A 19,707-nucleotide genomic window follows, 5' to 3' on the forward strand; every position below is an offset into this window, starting at 1 on the left:
TTGTTAGACATGAGAATGAACATAAAGTTAATACAGCATGAAGAAGTAAAGGAATATCATAAACCTGCATGCAGTCTTTAGCTGGTCTCCATCTTTTCTGCTGCTCTATTTGACCAGAATACACCGTTCCCCCAAACAATAAATCCCTTTCCCTCTAATTAGTATGTTCTCACTCTGAAATAAATGAAAATAAAGCAAATGCATTGAGAAGGGAGGAGGAGTATAAAATAAAAAGGTGGTACTGCAATTTGTTATTGCTGACATTTGTATGCTGCTGAATCTTGTGACTCTGGGTGGCTTACAATATATGAAAACAATGTACAGAAAACATGGTTAGAAAAAATTACAAAACAATTAATACTGATTTACTTAATGCTATCTTAGTTGATAAGTGCACCTTCCCTTATTTCTTTTGCATTTATTCTCTGTTTATTTCTCTTCTAATTTTTCTGCTTTTCTTCTTTCTGTTGTTGCAATCAAACTTAATCATCTTCTTTTCATCTCTTAACATGACATGGTTCCTCAGAAACTCTTCTGGTGGCCATCAGAAACCTTTCTGGTGACAGTGGTAGAAAAGGAACCTTTATGGGAGCTGGATGACAGTAGCTCACTGAGCTGTTTGATCTTCTGTTTGCCCTCAAAGGTAAAATAGTTCTTTAGATGCCACAGCAAAGCTATATTTAAAAAAAAGGGATTTTCATTTTCTTTGCACACAAGGGAAATGTTAGCAAAGGTTGTCCTTCATTTTATTTGAAAAACTTTGGATCTAGTTTTAACTTCAATTAATGGAAAGACAATATTTTTTTCTACACTATAGCTTCATAGACTACCTTATGTACTATTCTGGAGGCTCCCCATATATTTTGGGGGTGAGGGGGGGGGAGAGAGATTTGGGAAGCTTTAGAGGGAAAAAGCAGAATTATCTTTCTCAAAGAGTCAAAGTCTTATGATTGCTTTATTATATTCTTTCACAGAAAAACAGCATTACATATAACGGACAGAACTTTCTTGCTTCAGAAATATTTGAGTGGATCCAAAAATCTGAACAGAATTTTTTTTAATAACAATTTTATTAAAAGTTTTGATTCTAATAATAAAACATAATACAGACTAAAAAAGAAAAAAATAAGGGGGGAAACTATTAAAAAAGCATCTTCATCCACAAGTATAAACAATTTCACTATCTTTTCACCTCCCCATAATTAACAAATATAAAACTTTTCATCCCTTAACTCCTAACTATAGACAAATCCAGTGAGTAATGTATTCTTCAATCTAGGTGTCAGCAAAAAATCCAAACAGAGCCCTAAAATGATAACATTAATTAATATATATAAAACTCAACATTCCAGATCACAGCTCTTAACAGTGGACAAATCCATACTTAGATATCCTATCTCAATATTCTAGTGTAAACAAAAGATTAAAGTTTAATGACAGAACGGGGAGGATTTATCTTTTAAAGAAAAGAACCTTGCAGATATCCCTTCCTTTAAGTAGAAAGACAACTACATACAAAGCCAATTTAAATGCTATCAGATTACAATACTTGAAATAATTGCAGGGAGAAAAGCTTAAACATTATGGTACCTGTAATCAAACCCACTGCAAATCATTTTCCTATTCCAGATCAGTGATGGGTTCCTACCGGTTCAGTTGAACCGGTAGTGGTTTGGTGGCCTGGGTCACTGGAACCGGCAGTGACACAGGTCTGCCACACGCTTGAACCGGTTCCAGGGGTGGGGCCATCTTGTTTTTCAGTTATGCGCATGCGCAGAACAATTTTAATTGCACTGTGCATGTGCACGCATCAAACACGCGCATGAATGAACCGACAGTAATGCCTGCCGGAACCCACCCCTGTTCTAGATGTCAACAAATCCAAAGAGAACCATCCCAAATAACATATTCCATTCAAGTAAACATTCCATCTCTCAACTCTTAACTATGAGCAAATCAAAATTTAAGAGGCATAAAAAATCTAATTTATATTAATGTCCTAATATAAATAAAAGAGCAAAATTTTAACATGCCAGAACATAATTTCTCCTTTAAAGAAAATGACCTCACAAAATTCCATGTTTTAAGTGGAAAGACACTTAAGTACAAGACCTGTTTAAACAATATCACGTTAGAATACATAAACTGTAGGGGGTTTATGTTTTAAAATTAAATATTCCTTTTTTATTTTTAATGCCTCATCCAGGTTTTTTTTGGTCTTATATTCCCAAGAAGTTGACATTAGTGTGCCATTCATCCTTGGAAATCTCCCAACATGTATTTAAAGTGTCTATACATTCTTGAAGATTTCTGTGGCATCATATACTGATACACTATTTTATAAAAAATTCTCTTTTGAGATTCTAACAATTCGATAGTGACACTAGTCCATAAAATAATATACAAATAGTAACAAAAGGCACATTATAATTTGAAACAAAAGTTCATATAAAAGATTGCACTATTCTTGTAATAATTTACATCACAAACCACCAGGCAATATTTTTTCAGAGACAGAACATAGTTTTGTATTTTAGTTTCCCCCACCTGGACTCCTGTACTAAGTCAGAAAAGGCTTTTCTATCTGTTGAAAAGACATAAAATTCATAGAAAGGAGCCCCTGCATTAAATTACATTTATTTGTATGCACATTTGTTTGATACAGTAATAATTTATCCTTTGTGTGATTGATTAACAATTTGTTTAATTGTGTTGCAATCCTGAATTAATGAGTTGCAACCTTAATTGAAACATATTACTTTCCTGATGCAATCTACATTAGTAACATCAATGCATTTTTTTTAAAATAAAGTGTTATTTTGGTCATCATTTAGAATGTATTTCTTTAAATTTTCACTTCCAGTTCTATTGGATTGGGATTTGTATAATGCCCAAGACAAGAATAAAATAATCATATAGCAGCAATCACTCTGACTGATGCTTAAATATAATTAAAAGCTACCACTAGAGGGTTGTCCTCATTCCAACAGTCTACCTGATTCACTATGAACAGTACTTTTCTCTAGCTTGATTCATTCTCATTATTGTCGAAACTGCAGCTCTCAGAATTTCCAGCCAATGTGTGGTTAGATGAAAAGTTTAGGAGTTGCAGTTGCAACCATGTTTTGAGATTGTTAGGTCATATAAAGCTGTTCTCGATCCTGAGAATAGGCTTGGAAGGAATTTGGACCTTGTGGTCTCTGGATATTAAGTAGATACCACGACTATTGATGTTCAGAGATTAGTCCCAAGTGCATACAATTTTTGGAGGTGTGTGTGAAATAGTTTGGATTTGATTTGCAGGGAAAAAAAAGATTGGGGAGATGCAATAGCATAAATATAGATTATCTATAACCCTATACTCTCCGTTTTTCCTCGGATTGTGTTGTAGGTGCAGTGAAATTGTTTGATGAAGCAGTCCTAAAGCTTGAAATCTGGCCACCGTTTTGCAAATCTTCAGTTCACCCCAGACCATTGTTTAATTACTCTGATAGAGCCGAGGTGGCGCAGTGGTTAAATGCAGCACTGCAGGCTACTTCAGCTGACTGCAGTTCGGCTGTTCAAATCTCACCGGCTCAAGGTTGACTCAGCCTTCCATCCTTCCGAGGTGGGTAAAATGAGGACCCAGATTGTTGTTGGGGGCGATATGCTGACTCTGTAAACCGCTTAGAGAGGGCTGAAAGCCCTATGAAGCGGTATATAAGTCTAACTGCTATTGCTATTGCTATTTCTTGGCATAGAAATTAGGGCTGTGCAGCTGTGCCCATTCCTGGTAAAAGACACATTTGGTTAAGGAATGGCAGACAATAATAGCCACATTCCTATTCCTGCATTACCTTGAAGCATTTTTCTGCTTTTACTATAAAGCACTGCACAGAAATATCATCATCCTTCCTGATCTTGTCTAAAGTTGTCATTGCTTTCCTTCCTAGAGTTAATCTTTTCTTTATTTCTGCAAACAATCCATCTTTACTTGTGAACCCAAGAAGACAATGAAGACTTCATTTATTCTCTGTTAGCTGTGAATTAATTATACATACAGACATTATTTTTAAATTCTTAATATTTAATATCAACGCAGACTGTAGTGCTTGTTTAATTTCATTTCAAGAAAGTCTTATTGTATGATGTTGACATTGCCGTCTTTGAAACTAAAAAAACAATGATTCTGCATCCAACCTGTATTCTTCGAGCATAAAGGCATTTGTATTTTTTTGGTTTAGACTTTGTTAAATATTTAGTAATGACCTTATTCTGTACTGGAAAAATAACACAGCATACAAAGTTAGCATAAAGAAGTAAGTCATGACCATTGGTTGTGCACTGCCTTTTGTAGGCCATGACAGCTGGAGAGCTACTTGTCCTAGTCTCTATATTCTTCAGGCTTTTAATTTGGTTTTCTTAACAACAAAACAAAAGAATGCCCCAACCCACAGCAATACACTCTATGGATTTTTGAAACACAATTGGGGAAAGTTCATAATGATTAGTTCAAATTTTCTTTAATTGTTTACTGTTATAATATACATAGAGAAAGAGTAATTTTTAAAAGTTAGGGAACTGATGCAAAATGATTACTACTAGGCAACAGAAGGATCCATGGACAGAAAGGCTTTCTCATGCCATGCTCACTTAAACTGGAAATTCATTGCTACCAGTTATGCTAGTGGAAGCCACTTTGGATTGTTTTTGGAAGGGAACTGGACAGCAGATTCATGGAGTACAGGGCTATCAGTATAATGTATAATGGTGCTGGCTTGATTATTATTACGTCCTGAATGCCTTAGGTGCTGGTTGCTGGGAAGCAACAGAGGAAGGTGACCATTTCTTTGTCCAGGATTCTGAACTTCCGAAATGAATTGACTTTTGTTTGATAGTTAGTCTGACAAGATGGGCCAGTGGCCCGGTTCTGGAGGACTAGTAGGTAGGTACTCTAGGTAGGTAAGTAGTTAGGTAGGTAAGTGATGGATGGGATGGGATGGGATGGGATGGGATGGGATGGGATGGGAGGGAGGGAGGGAGAGAGAGAGAGAGAGAGAGATAGATGATAGATAGATGATAGATAGATAGATAGATAGATAGATAGATAGATAGATAGATGATAGATAGATAGATAGATGATAGATAGATAGATAGATAGATAGATAGATAGATAGATAGATAGATAGATAATATATATGTGTGTGTAAGGTATGTGTGTATGTATATATATGTTAATACATAAGAATCTCCCCAGATATCTATTTCTCTATACCTAACACTGTCTATATATTTGTTAGATATTTAACAAATAGATACTGTTAGATATATATAGAGAGATTTCAGAATGTGTGATTGTCATGTCTTAATCTAATGCTATTCAGAATTGTTTGATTATAACTCTTACCATCCCAAATTAACACAGTTATACAATACTGCATTGGTCAGTTATGGTCAGAATTGCAGTTGTGTACATCTGGAGGTAATATCAGATGAGGGAAGGCCAACATAGATAAAAAATGCTACCATAGCATTATCTGTCTTATATGACTTATATGATATGGGTTGCATATTTCAGGATCACTATATGTGCTAAATATAAAGCTTCTGTTTACTTTGTTTTCCATGATTACAAAATTGTATATCTTCAAAAACATACTTTCGTCTTTGGTATTCATATTTGAAGAAAAATGTGTTTCAGGCAACAAAGGGAGCAATTAACTGGGTATGACCCTGTTAGCTTTAGAAATATATACAGTAGTATTCTGTTCTAGCATAGCCATTCTAACACTGTTTCGTCTGGTTTGAAAAATATCTAAATCTGTTTACTGAAACTGTATAATTTTAAATCTGCGAAGCTTAGGTTGATGCCTACAAATTTAGCTTAAATGTTTTTTTAAAAAATATCCTTCAAATGTATTAAAAATAGTTAATAAAACATAATTAAAAATGATATAATCCTGATGATTTTATTCAGGTTTCAAATTTATTTTCTTGATTTTCCAGAGATGGCTAATCTCTCTTGTATCATGCCAGACATGTGGATTGCCAAGTGCAAGGTCTTTATGAGTATGTCAATAACATGTTATAAAATGAATGAGAACAATAAAGATTTATTACTGCATAAAATAAGAGCTCTTGTCTGAAACCAGGCCTTTTCATGATTTGTGCCCCCCCCCCAAAAATAGCATAAAACCTGGCAATGGAATAGAAATGGTGATTTTTGGCACAGTAGAGGCAATATTTATTATTATTCTTTAATTGGAACTGATATTTACACCTATTATGGAGGCTTTCTGGGAATATTTTGTATCAAAATTGTTTTTCTGGAAAATTTTGGAATGTTTTAAATCAGTTCAGGATATGAGATAACATTTTAACTTAACATATTCAATAAATGTTATATCTAATCAATAAACTATTATTATAGTTCATTATACAATCAGCTATGTGTTCCAACTGGATTTGGCATTGTTATCCATCTATTGATTCTTTCCCAAAGACCTGGGATAAGCATAGGTGTTTGATGGTGTTCAAGGTATCATTGCAGGATGTAAGCTGTTCCAAGTAACGTTGCTTTTACCATTGACCGATTGCGATTCTGTCATGGCCAGAGGTGTTCAAGTGGTGTCCAGTTGTTTTGGGATTACATCCAAGGTGCCTATTACTATTGGCACTACCTTTGCATATTATTATAGTTATGGTTCAGTGCACAGCTGACTAGACTAAAATAAACCTTTAATATATAGTTGTTTCCCAAATATAAATATTAAAATGTGGTTCTGTATTGTTTTTGAACTGTTCTCATTTAGCTAATATTATATGAGTTTGCCCAATAAGTCATGATTACTGTATTTTTCAGAGTATAAGATGCACCAAGGTTTTGAAGAGGCAAATTTTTAAAAAAAGTTTTTGCACTCTGCAGACCTCAAAAACGCCCCCCCTTTTTTTGATTGTTCCATTCCAGTCGAGTTGGAACATGCCCCTTCCAGATGCACGGGTAGGGCTGTTACAGGCTTCCACCTCTGCATCCTTTTTTACCAGAGCTTCACTACTATGGTTACGCCAATTGAAGTCAGCCTACCGGCCGAGGAGTCGAAGTGGCGCCAGGATATTAATAAGATTAGAGCAGCCATCAAATATTTGGCGGATGTGTCTCTTAATGCAGCCAAGTTTGTATCAAGAGTTCTGGCATCTAATGTAACCTCTTGCCGGCTTCTGTGGTTATGCCACTGGCAGGCGGATATGAAGTCTAAATGGAAGCTGGCTTCAGCCCCCTTTAAAGGGGGTAATCTCTTTGGCTAATATCTAGAGAAGTCCTGGTCGAAACAAAGGGCAAGCTTAAGGTTCTACTTTCTGCCCACAGGAGACCAGATTGGAAGAATTCCAGCTTGGAATTCTTCCGCAGGCAGCCCTTTCGGGCATCTGACCTGCTAGCCAGTGCCCCTTCCTACCAGAGGCCCTACCCCTAGTGAAATGACCATTCCCTGGACAGACCTTCCTTTCGGGATTAGAGTAGGCAACAACTGGCCAACCAAGGTCGTTTCAACAACCGACCCTACCGAAGTGACCACTAACACATTCCTCCCATTGATGGTCATCTTCAGCTGTATGTCAGTCAATGGGAATTGATTATCAAGAATTTGTGGATTCTGAACACAGTCAGGCTCTGGAATTTCTCTCCTTTCCCCCGCGGACCTTTGTCCGCTGCCCGGTTCCCACCTCCCCCCTCAAAAATGGTCTCATGCAAACAGAGATTCAACACTTGCTAGACATTCACGCCATAGAACCAGTTCCCATAGAGCAGGAGAGGAAGGGATTTTATTTCATTCTGTTCCTGGTCCCAAAGAGCTCGGGGTGAGGATGGAGAGCCATATCAGACCTGAAAAAGCTCAATCTGCATCTGGCCTACAACTTCAAGATGCAATCCCTCCAGTCAATCTTGGGTTGCATCAGACAGGTTGGTCTATTAACATCAATAGACCTAAAAGGAGCGTAACTTCACATCCCCATCCAGCAGTCACACCACTACAATGGCAGGCACTACCAGTACAAAGCTCTGCCGTTCAGTCTCTGATCAACACCCAGGACCTTCCCAAAGCTTCTAGCCGCAGTGGCAACTCACCTCCGCACTTGTCCAATATGGCTCCAGTGTTACCTGGATGACATACTTATCCAGTCGTCATCCACCTCCCAAGCTCTTTGAGACCTCCAGATCAACATTCGCACCCTGCAGTGCCACGGGTTCTCTGTGAACCAGGAGAACAGCCACTTGACTCTAACTACCAGGATCCTCCACTTCGGTACAATCATCAACACAGAGAGTTGCCGAGTGTTCCTATCACAAGACCACTTGCACAGCCCCAGGGCTCTAGTACAATGAGTCCGAACCTCCACGTCAGCAGCCGTAGTGACTCTATCCCAGTTGTTAGGGAAAAGGATATTGTGCATAGCGGTGGTTCCCTCTGCCCGCCTACAAGCGAGGGAGCTTCAGTGGTTCCTCTTACCTCTCCAGCGAATCCGTGCCATCACTTCCAAGGGACTGGTCAAGGTTCCTCCGAAGGTCGCACTCCCAGGCCATCAAGAGAGGGTGCCTCTTCAAAGAGCCAGATTGTGTCATAATTATATCAGATGCCAGCCTGTACGGCTGGGGCGTACACCTACAGTCACAAGTAACACAGGGTAGGTGGTCGCCAGAGGAGCTCACAACATCAACTGGCTGGAGTTGAGAGCCGCCACCACCTCAGGAAGGACATTATGGGTCAGCATGTATTGTTGCTCACAGACATTGCGACAAAAGCCCACATAAACCACAAGGGTGGAACCCGCTCCAGGGCTCTTATGGCGGAGATAGAGACTCTAGGAAGATGGGCATAACCTCACCTAGAATCCCTACGAACAGACCACATCTTGGGAGTGGACAACTTCAGGGCAGATTAGTTGAGCCGGACCATCATAGACAATTCAGAGTGGCGCCTGCATCCGACTCTTTTCCACTAACTGACCCAAAGTTTTGGCCTCCCACTAGTTGACCCTTTCACCAGTCTAGACAATGCTCAGCTCCCGAGGTTCTTCTCACGCTTCCAGTTTGCTCGGCCAGAGGGGAGTGACGCTCTACGATGCTGCTGGCCAGCGGGTCTGCTTTACATCTTCCCGTCTCTCCCTCTCATACCTCAAGTCATCAAGAAAATTCTAACACGGAGGGCAGAAGTCCTATTGGTTGCACCTCACTGGCCCAGGAGGTCCTGGTATGCAGACCGTGTCAGTCTCTCTGTGACTACGTCCTAGACAATACCTCAAGATCAGCTCTCCCTGAGCCAGAGGGCCATTATCCACACACACACCCAATGGCGCCAGTTGGCCATCTGGCACTTGAGGAGGACCTCCTGAGGAGAGACAACTTTTCTGGCAAGGTCATCCGAACCATCCAAGTGTATGGGTGGCCTTTGGCCATTAGGATATACGACACCTCTTGAGCCACCTTTTCTTCCTGGTGCCAGTCACATCACATTGAAGCTATCTCAATGTCTATTCTGCAACTCCTGGATTTCTTACAGGAGGGGCTGGACAAGGGATTGTCCCCTAACACCCTTTGGCGACAGGTAGCAGCCCTATCTACCATCCTGTCAAGGGATTCCTCTCAGTCAGCACCCTAGGGTGTGTAGCTTCCTAAAAGGCCCCTCTAACCTTCATCTGCCTGTCATCCATCAATACCCTATTGGGATCTGGCAGTTGTCTTGCAGGCCCTGACTTCAGCTCCCTTCGAGCTGCTCTGCTCATCCAGTCTTCGACATCTGACTTTGAAAACTGCATTCCTCATTGCCATTACATCGGCCAGAAGAATTTTGGAGCTGGTGGCACTTTTGGTCAGGGAAGATCTATGCATTATTCATACCGATAGGGTCATCCTTCACTTGGACCCTGCCTTCCTTCCAAAAACCAATTATTTGTTTCATAGGGCACAGGAGGTAATCCACCCAAACCTTTGCCCTCACCACAACATCCCAGGGAAAGGACTTGACATACATTAGATGTCTGCCATGCAGTCCGCAGATATACCAAAATAACGGCACCTTTTCAGCAATTAGAGTTGTTTTTTGTGTCATTTCAGCCCGGGGCCATGGGTCGGAAAGTGTCATCATCTACCATCGATCATTGGTTGCGAGTTTGCATCAAGGTGGCCTATGAAATACGGGCCAAAATGATTCCGGCTCATATAACTGCATACTCCACCAGGAGCATCATAACCACGGCAGCCTGGGCGACACAAGTGTCCATTGAAGAAATATGCAGGGCAGCAACGTGGTCGTCCCTGACACCATTCATCAAGAACTATAGACTTGACTCTTTTGCTTCAGCTGAAGCTTCGTTCGGGAGAAGAGTATTGGAAAAGGTTCTCACTGATCCACAAACCCTGGACAGACTTTCTTCCCATCCTGGTGCCACATAGCTTGGATATGTCCCATGCTTGAATTCTCCAAGCAGCGCACAGTTGGCTTACTTGAACGGTCGTTCTCTGGGCGCTGCGGGAGAGTCCAACCCCGCCCAGGGGTCTTCAACATAGTCCAGAATTCGAGAAGCTGTTGGACGTCCCACCATCCTTCATACATCCTCAACAGGATTACACCTTTGTTTTTAAACTGGACCTCAATGAGGAGCAGGAGATGTGTCTAAGGAAAACTCAAATCAGTCCTTGAACAGATAGACTAAAGTTAACCTGTGCTTGGACTCTCCTGCAGTGCCCAGAGAACGACCATTCAGGTTAGTCAATAGTCATTTTATCACAATGGAAATATTTAAAGATGAACCATTGCTTGGAACTTAGGTCAATAATTTTATTACCCCAACAAAGAGCAATATGCTCTGCTAGTCACCTCCAAACAACTGACTTCAGTTTGTTACTTCAGCTCTCTGTCCACTTTGAATTACCATTGCTATTGCAGGAATATAAAAACCCACAATGAGCCCTTGTACCATGAGAGTATTAGCTTTGTGATATCGCCAGCCCCTTCCCAATGGGTCAATGCCATAGGCATAGAAGAGCAAGAAAAATGGGGGAAATGGAAAGTCATGGAAGAACTGACCTTACAAGCAGCACCTTACCATCCTCAGTTTGCCTACTTTATAATGCCTTCCATTTCAGTAACATTATCCCCAATCCTGACTATACAGTTCCTCTCCCATTGTTTCCCTACATCATCACCCACCTCTTTATCCCCTCCTTTATGGTCATAAAGGACAATAGACAAACTGCCCAACACAGTATGGATACACCTTCCGTCCATTTCTCGCTCACACAAACTGTCCAGCCAGTATTCCTAAAACAGAATTATTAGAAGTTATCTCTGCAGTCTTGACAACAACAAAAATTAACAAGAGTCAGCAGCAAGAAAGCCGCATGGGGATCGAGCACAAACTGGGAAGGGGGAGTTAGAAGAACCCAAAATAACACATACAACCACCATAGTCTGCAATAATCTGCCAAACATAGAATGGTCCTCTTAAAGACCATTAATCAAGTGACTAATCTGCAACATATATTATTTGGATATTATCACTTAGGGGTATACTCACTTTTGTTGCCAGCAGTTTAGGACATTAATGGCTGTGTGTTGCATTATTTTGAGGGGATAGCACATTTACACTGTTATACAAGCTGTCGGGTGGGTTTCGACCGATTCGCACCAGTCCCTGCGATCCGGTTGGTCGCCGAACCCGGAAGTAAGTAACTTCCGGGAACGGTGAAGCCCCCCCCCCCGCGCCCGCCCGCACACCCACGCCCGCTCCTTACCCGGTTTTTACGAATTCTGCGCTTCCAGGCATGCGCAGAACGCATACAGCGCCTGCGCGATCCTCCAGGAGCAGCTGGAGCATCACGCAGACGCTAGTACGCATGCGCGTGCCGCGTGCGTGCACGCACGCACCGCGTGCGTGTGCGAGGACGCCACATGCGTGCGCGAGGACACCACATGCGTGTGCGAGGACGCTACATGCGTGCGCAAGGACGCCGCGTGCGTGCGCAAGGACGCCGCGTGCGTGCGCGAGGACGCCGCCGGCCTCGTTCCAACCAAACCGGTTGGAACGGGGCGAGAAACCCACCCCTGCAGGCTGTATAGTTACTACTTTACATTGTAGCCAAGTGTCATTTCTTCAGTGTTGTCACATGAAAAGATATAAATATTTACAAAATGTGAGGGGGTGTACTCCCTTCTGTGATGCACTGTATATATAAAACACAATCTTTCTTAGGAGCAGGTTTTTGAAGCAGATGCTATACCTTGGAATCTTCTGATCACATACAACTTAGTTATCTATACAGCCTTTAGATGTTCTGCCTGCTTTTGAAAAAGTATTATCTCGAACCAAGTTGACAAAATAAACGTGTGCCAGATGATACCTTGCAAGCCATTTTAATTTTGCAATTATGAAAGGAATGAAAGGAACAAAGTAAAACTATAAATGAAGACCTTTTTTTTTTTTGAACTGTAGGATACAAAAATCTAAAGTATTCACTTGGACGTGCTGGTTGAAAAGGATTGAAGAGAATGAAAGGGTGGTCAGATAAATGACAATTATATTTTAAAAATAATTTTTCCACGGGTACAATTTCGCTCAGCTCTTGGCCTGATTTGGGAATATTTTCTCTTCAGTCAGCAGGAATGGTAATTGAAGCAGTTAATAAGGCAAGGCTTATCAATACATTTTGCCTTATCACCAGCCCATAGCAACATTGCATTTAAATTCAGGAGATACAACAAAAGAATAATTTACAATTAGATAAGATAGTCTTGGAGAATCCAATTTCACCCTTCACCTCCTTCAGTTCCCAGCCCTCAACTTTGACATTTGCACCAAACATTTGCAACAATGCAAGGCTTTAAATTGTTAATCCTTGCATAAAACAGTCTATCATGGAGTTGATATTCTCTTCTGCAGCTTCTTTTCCACTGGTTGAAGGAGTCCCTGAATAGATTTTGATCTGCAGATGTTACTGCCTGCAAAAAACAAAACAAAACACGGCAACAGGAAGAACCTCAGATGGTACAGAGAATCCCCAAACTTAGCACAAGTACTAGTTGGAGGCATGGGAAGAGACTATGCCCTCTCTTTGCATTTCACAGTGACATTCTTTTATCCAATCTGAAATGCCTCCTGTGGTGAGAAGGCCTCCTCTTCTGTTGGAGGGAGTGGGGGGGTAAGCAGATCTTATGCCAGCCCAGTGTATTGTACTGCAAGCTTCTTAATTGATTCAGCATCTATTTTATAATTTGTATAAAGTTGTTCAACTTTACATTTTTTAGGCTTCAGCAATGTGCTGATAGAGTTTAATTTAAAACATTCTGTTTCTTCCATTATTCTTATTAAGATTAATGAATTTAATACAGTTTAAACAAATGGTTTAAAATTGGACAGAGAGAGAGAGAGAGAGAGGCAGGCATAATTATACACAGCACACTCTTTATTAGAGGAAGGGTTTTTCTTGAAGAGTACATTCTTGCCTGTAGCTAAATGATTCATCCACTGAGACATAAAGCTGGAACTTCTGTTCTTTAACACATTTACTTTGAATAAAAGTGTAAAGCAGTGAGAATAGTGTTGAGTGTAAGATAGCACTCATGAGACCAACCCGATTATATGACCTTTTGTAAATTGTGATCACATGACCACAGGATGCTGCAAACGGTGGTAAAGGGAGAATTTCTGAATGCCCCAAATGTCATGGGACCATGGTGTGTGTCTGTCTGTCTGTCTGTCTGGACTTTGGAACTTTTGTGAGTCCATTAGAACTTCAAATAGTTGCTAATGGCCAGTCATAAATCAAGGACTACCTGTAGATGAATTCATCAGATTTGATCTAACCAAGCCAATGCAGTGTTAGATTGGATTGCCATTAAATCATTTCCAGTTGACACCTTTTTTCTACCAGAAGACTTTCCTAGCAACTTGTAACAAATTAGGGGTGAGAAATCTTTTATTGGTTGTTGTGGGGAGAAAATGCGGATTGCTTTAAATTTTGGGGAAAATTCATCCTGCAGACCAATGGCTGATTTGGGATTTCAAACAGCCAATGTGGGATTTAATTTTTTTCAAAAAATGGAAATGGATATTAGTTTGTTGTTCAGTCACTAAGTCATGTCCAACTCTCTGCAACCCCATAGCATGACAGGCAAATACCTCGCTTACTTTGCCTTCCATTTATAACAAATTTAGTTGCTGTGGGAACTACTCGAGTAATACCTGCCACTAATTACTTTCAGGAATGTTGGAGACTGCTGGGACACAGCTTGTGTAGTAGTCTCTGTCCTGGTCAGGACAATCCATGAGGTGTGGTGTATTATAGTACTGCAGTGATAGACATCCTCTAGTTGTTGGATTCTGGGAGTTGTAGTTCCAATATATTCTGTGGCATTATGGGTTCCACCACAAAACCGCGGACGACAAAATCGCGCTCGACGAAAGTGCGTACGTGACGTCATCACAGCGTGACGAAAACATCGCGCTGTGATCGATAAATGTAAAAATAAAGCGAAAACCTTACCCTAACCCCCCCAAACCTAACCCTAAACCTAACCCTTAACCTAACCCTAAATCTAACCCTAAACCTAACCCTTAACCTAACGCTAAACCTAACACTAACCCTTAACCTAACGCTAAATGTAACCCTAACGCTCTAACCCTAACCCTTAACCTAACCCTAACCCTAACCCTTACCTTTATGTGAATCAGCTTGCTTTAATTTTATTTTTATTTCAATTTTTAATTTTTTTCGTCGCGCTGTGATGACGTCAAATGCACGCTTTCGTTGAGCGCGCTTTTGTGGACCGCGGTTTTGACGGGTCACGGGCATTATGTGCTAAAGGCTGTTTTAATCTGTTTGTAGCAACTATAAGAAATCTGGAAAAGCCAACTCAGACATGAACTGTAGAAATCAATTATCTTTTTTCATTTTGTTCATTATTTCTAGGCCATTAAAAATCTGTGTACATTATTACTTATTTGGGTGATAAAGGCATTGTTCGGGAAGCCCTATAATTATGTTTTTCTGCCCCAAGAAGTATCTACAGCAATGCTCAGTGCTTCAAAATGACCAGGTAATTGCAGGCTGCCCCTTTTATGCCGGTGCAATACAGGTAGTCCTCATTTAGCAACCTTAATTAGGATGGGCAATTTGGTGGTTACTAAGTGAAACTTCATAATTTTACAATCTTCCTTGCTTTAGAGATCTGAAAAGATTACAAATACAAGGACTGGTCACAAAGTTACTTTTCAGTTATTTGTGTAACTGTGGATAGTCACTAAATGTGGCAATTGCTAAATGAGGGCTACTTATAAATACTCTGTCCTGACATGCCGCCCATTTGGAATCCAGTTACTATTGCTGCAGATGCCCATTCCTGCCTAGCTGATACTGTGTTGAAATTATATTCTGAACTGTTGTGTAGATTGTCCTGGACCATCTACACATGGGACAGAAATGGGGCTTTACTAGTTTCACATTTTTGCTGCTTTAAAATGGTTTTAATGCAATATCATGCATAGTTATTTACTTATAAGAGTTTTGGAAGTTTGAATTGCTCACCTAAACATCAGAAGCTTCTCATAAAATAGCCAAGCCAAGGAACATTATTCTACCAGTAAGAATCTAGATTTAAATAAATCTAGTTGCAGTTAGTCCTACTAAATTAAACTTCATTTTCCTTTAAGAAAAAAGTAAGATTTTATTTTCTTACCAGAGATTTTAATTTGTAGTATTACTAATAAGATATGTTGTCTGTTTCGATTATTGAGCACTGGATGGGAGACAAATAGTTGCACTTCTATATTTTTGTATCTTCATCAAAACTAGATTATAGATTTTTTTCATCCTCATTTGACCTGAAAACTAAACCTGAATATGACACATGTGTAACTGATTGGTTCTACTTAAAACCACCACTTAGTCTCTTTTTAAAGAAATATCTTTTAAAATAGAAAGTTTTTCATTCCTGGTGTATGTTTATATCTTCAAAACACTTCGGTTTATAATAATCAAATGCTCAGGTGATGTCTAATTCATTAGAAATGAGGATGCAATTAAATCTCATTGTCTGTTTTATTGAAATAGTATAATCTATAAGATTCCCATTTGGTTCTATATTTCTGATTGTCTGTTTTAACTTAAGGAGAATGCAATATACTTAATCGTATAATTTTATTTCTAGTTTCCAGAGGGTGCTGAAGCCAAGGATGCAGCAAAAATAACAAAACAAGAGGCAAGTCTGATCATTTCAATTCTCTTTTATTGATGGCAAGATAATAGACACAAAACCAATTACATTCCTCTCAGGCCATAGTCAGTCTATCTAATAAAGCGTAGTGGTGCTTTCATGACAGTTGGTTAATGCTTCATATATTTTGTATATTTAAACAAATCCTCTTCCTTGAAACGTAACATGTCCTTGTTTACCAGGAAGTCCCACAGGATTCTGCAAGGGCAGGATCAGCTTCTTTTAGGATCAACAAATGTTGATCCATTGGTTGCAACAGAAATTGGCCAACCAGCTTGTTGTCCAAGCCTCATTGACAGTGTCCTGATTTTTAGCCTGTTGCAAAGGAGTGAGCAATTGGCAAAACATGCCCCATAGAAACTTCTGTGCAATGTTATGAGAGAAGTTTGAAATGTCAGATGTGGCATTGTAAGTTCATGTTTTGTCATTTTGGTATAATTCTGGTTAGGAGTAGATGCACATGGATAAACTGAATGTCCTGTCAGTTATAGTTGCTACAACAGTTGTTCCCCTTTCACAGTTCTTCTACTATATTAATGGGCATATTGAGAGATAATTTCTTTCCCAGGCAGAATTCCATATGCTGGGGCAGACACCTTTGACAGTACAAACCTCCACAAGTCATGTTGCCCCAGTGACTGAAATTCAATAAGCTTACTCACATAAGAGTTAGAAGCAAGAGAGCGAGAGGGAGAGAGGGAGAAGGAGGGAGGGAGAGAAAGAGAGAGAGAGAGAGAGATTGATTCTAAGAATGCTGAATGCTTTATTTCAAGTGAGAATTGCTGTAGTGATTACTGTAAGTGCAAACTACACTGAGTTCTCTGGTTAGATTTTGAAGCAGAGCTACAAGTCCTTAATAGAGACTTATGAGCCCAATTTGAAAGAAATGGTATCAAGCAAGGTTTTGGTGCTCCTGACTTGTCCTTCTGACAATACTGAACTCACAGATAACTTTTCCCAACAGGAAGAGCCAAAGGAAAGCAAGCAAGCAGCTATGCCTTGGTATATTTGTTCCTTTATAATCAATCAGAATCATCATGTGCAAATTAGCTCATTGCATTTTGGGAGTATTATGCTCTCAAATCCCAAAATGTAGATATTTGTGCTATTATATCACTTTGGAGTAGTTTTCTCCAACTTGTGCAAGGACCTATAGAATGCAGAGAGTTCAGAGGACTTCCTACACATTGATTTAGTCATTCTTACCATCTCTAAAGCATGTTAGTATCATTATCCCACTTTTGAAATGGTTTGGTGGGATGTCAAAGAATATTCCCTTGTGTAAGAAATGATGGAATATAATTTTTCTTTTGTTAAGTCCATGGGAATTGAATGAAGTGGGCAATCATGGTCTCATATACCATGACTGGATGCCCTCATGCCCATGTGTATCATGAGATGTGAGAACAAAAAAAACCCCTCCTTTATATTCTCCTGTACAGTTTATTTTCATACAAGTACAACTGTCAGTGTGGACAGGATCAAATGCTAACTTCTTAAAAGTTATTTGAATGTTCATAAGTTGTTTTAATATTTGCATGGAATATACAAATTCCAAAGTCTGAATGTAAGCTGCTGCTATTTATAAACTTCCTTTTGAAATTAGAACTTCTTTATTTTAAAGCAGAAGGAATGTGCAAATAAGCCTGTGAGAGATAGAATGCTCTTATCTCCAAGGACATGTCTGCTCTGCAAAAGAACCCATTCCCATCTGGTACAAGTTAGTTCACTCCATTGGTGAACTGAAGCAGCTGAAATGAGGAATCTGCTTTGCAGAGTTAGAATTGTCCCTCATATTGGAATCTTTTGGAAATAGCTTGAAGTAGGTTTTTCCTGCTTGTCACACTTTAAAAAAAAAGAATCCTCTCCCTCCTCACCAAGAATACATCTACTGCATTTGTTTGCATGGTTTCCAATTATAAATGCAATTGATTTTAAGGAAATAAGACAGAAGCTCCATTTGGTAAAAATAGCAGCAGCAGTAGCAGTAATATTAGAAGGCAGTCTTGAAATAAGTATTTCTATTACAGTACAATCGTATTTACTTTGCAGCAGGGCCAATATAAGCTAAGATTAGCCTTGCCCCTAGGAGGAAGGTGTGTTAGATATGTTTACCACATCGAGTTATTTGTAGAAGTAATAAAGGTGGGGTATAAATAATCAAATTAAAAAAAAAGGCAAGTAGGGTTGTTGGGTACAATACTGTTAAGAGGCGACACTGACCTAGAACTTTGTAAAACAAAATTTTATGCACTAATATCTGTTGGAATGTCACTTTATATACTCACCTAAGTAACTTTTTGTGGAAAAATACAAAGGCTTGTATGTGCTATCAACATAGTATGTAACACAACGGCGTATTTTGATCATCTATGTGATGTTCCCCTTTTTTCCTGAAATACTCATATTGCATGTTATGCCTTGGCAGTTAAGAAAGTTCATTTTTGGAAAGAATGTATTGATAATATGTGTAGAGGGACAGCAATGGCAAACCTTTTTTGGCTCACGTGCCTTTTTAGTCCTCCGGAGGCTTCGGGGAAGCCGCCTGAAGGTCCCAAAGCCTCCAGAGGGCTTAAACCGACCCTATGAGCAAACCGGAAGTCCATTCCAGAACTTCCGGTTTGCCCATAGGGCCAGGTTTTTTGCGCTCCGGAGGCTTCAGAGAAGCTCCTGAGGGCCTTGGGGGGCACGGCGGGGGAAGCTCTTTGCGCCCTCCCCAGGCTCCTATAAAGCTCTGAAGCCTGGGAAGGGTGAAAAATGGCTTTAAAAAAGGCTGAACTCAGCTGGCAGCGTGCACATGCACGCTGGCCAGCTGACAGGGCAACGCCTCATGTGCCCTGACAAATGGCTCCTCGTGCCACCTGTAGCACGCGTGCCATAGCTTCACCATCCCAGGAATAGGGAATAGCCCTAAAGGAAAGAGGGAAGAACTGCTACCAAGACAGTAGTTAGATAAGCAGGGCTTGAGCCAGGCCTTCAAAATAAGTTGAGAAAATATTGCACACAAAGTTCTTCCAGGCTCATATAAAGATAAATGGAAGTGCATTCAGACTTGCAAGACTTTTGTTACTGAAGCTGTTAAAACAAAAATAGTCCTGACCTATATGGCATTGTTTTCTAAGTCTCATACTCCTTGTGTATGCTACCAAGGAACTTCATCAGAATATACATATCTTCTTCACCATGAAGAATACTTCTAATTATAGGAAATCCATTCAAGTGGCTGAACATCAAACAAGCCCTAATTAATATTTGCTTAGGTATTGTTTTTCTTTTTAATCAGATTTTTTATAACCATACATTCTGAGAATAAATCAGTACAGCTCCTGTTTGTTTCACTGGGGCTCTTTTCTAGGTTGTATTTTCCCTTAGTTCCATAGAAGTAGGTTTTATGACAGATTTACCATATTTTTGAGTTAATGTTCCATTAAAGAACATTTGATTTATGTTGCCTTTAATA

The 19,707-nt window shown here is 39.8% G+C and overlaps 1 protein-coding gene across 6 annotated transcripts in view; it reads left to right on the forward strand.

Moving 5' to 3' along the window:
- Positions 1 to 19,707, forward strand: part of HMGN3 (high mobility group nucleosomal binding domain 3) — a 35,618-nt gene that overhangs the window by 7,587 nt on the left and 8,324 nt on the right. For all 6 annotated transcript variants that reach the window (XM_087718829.1, XM_087718830.1, XM_087718831.1 and 3 more), the window contains exon 2: positions 16,182 to 16,232. In XM_087718829.1, the coding sequence (XP_087574955.1) occupies positions 16,182 to 16,232 (51 nt within the window). The remainder of the gene's footprint in view (positions 1 to 16,181; positions 16,233 to 19,707) is intronic.

This window comes from Thamnophis sirtalis, unplaced genomic scaffold (genome assembly GCF_051295495.1).
Source record: "Thamnophis sirtalis isolate CommonGarterSnake01/CBP01778 unplaced genomic scaffold, rThaSir2_p1.2 scaffold_6, whole genome shotgun sequence".
Taxonomy (NCBI): domain Eukaryota; kingdom Metazoa; phylum Chordata; class Lepidosauria; order Squamata; family Natricidae; genus Thamnophis; species Thamnophis sirtalis.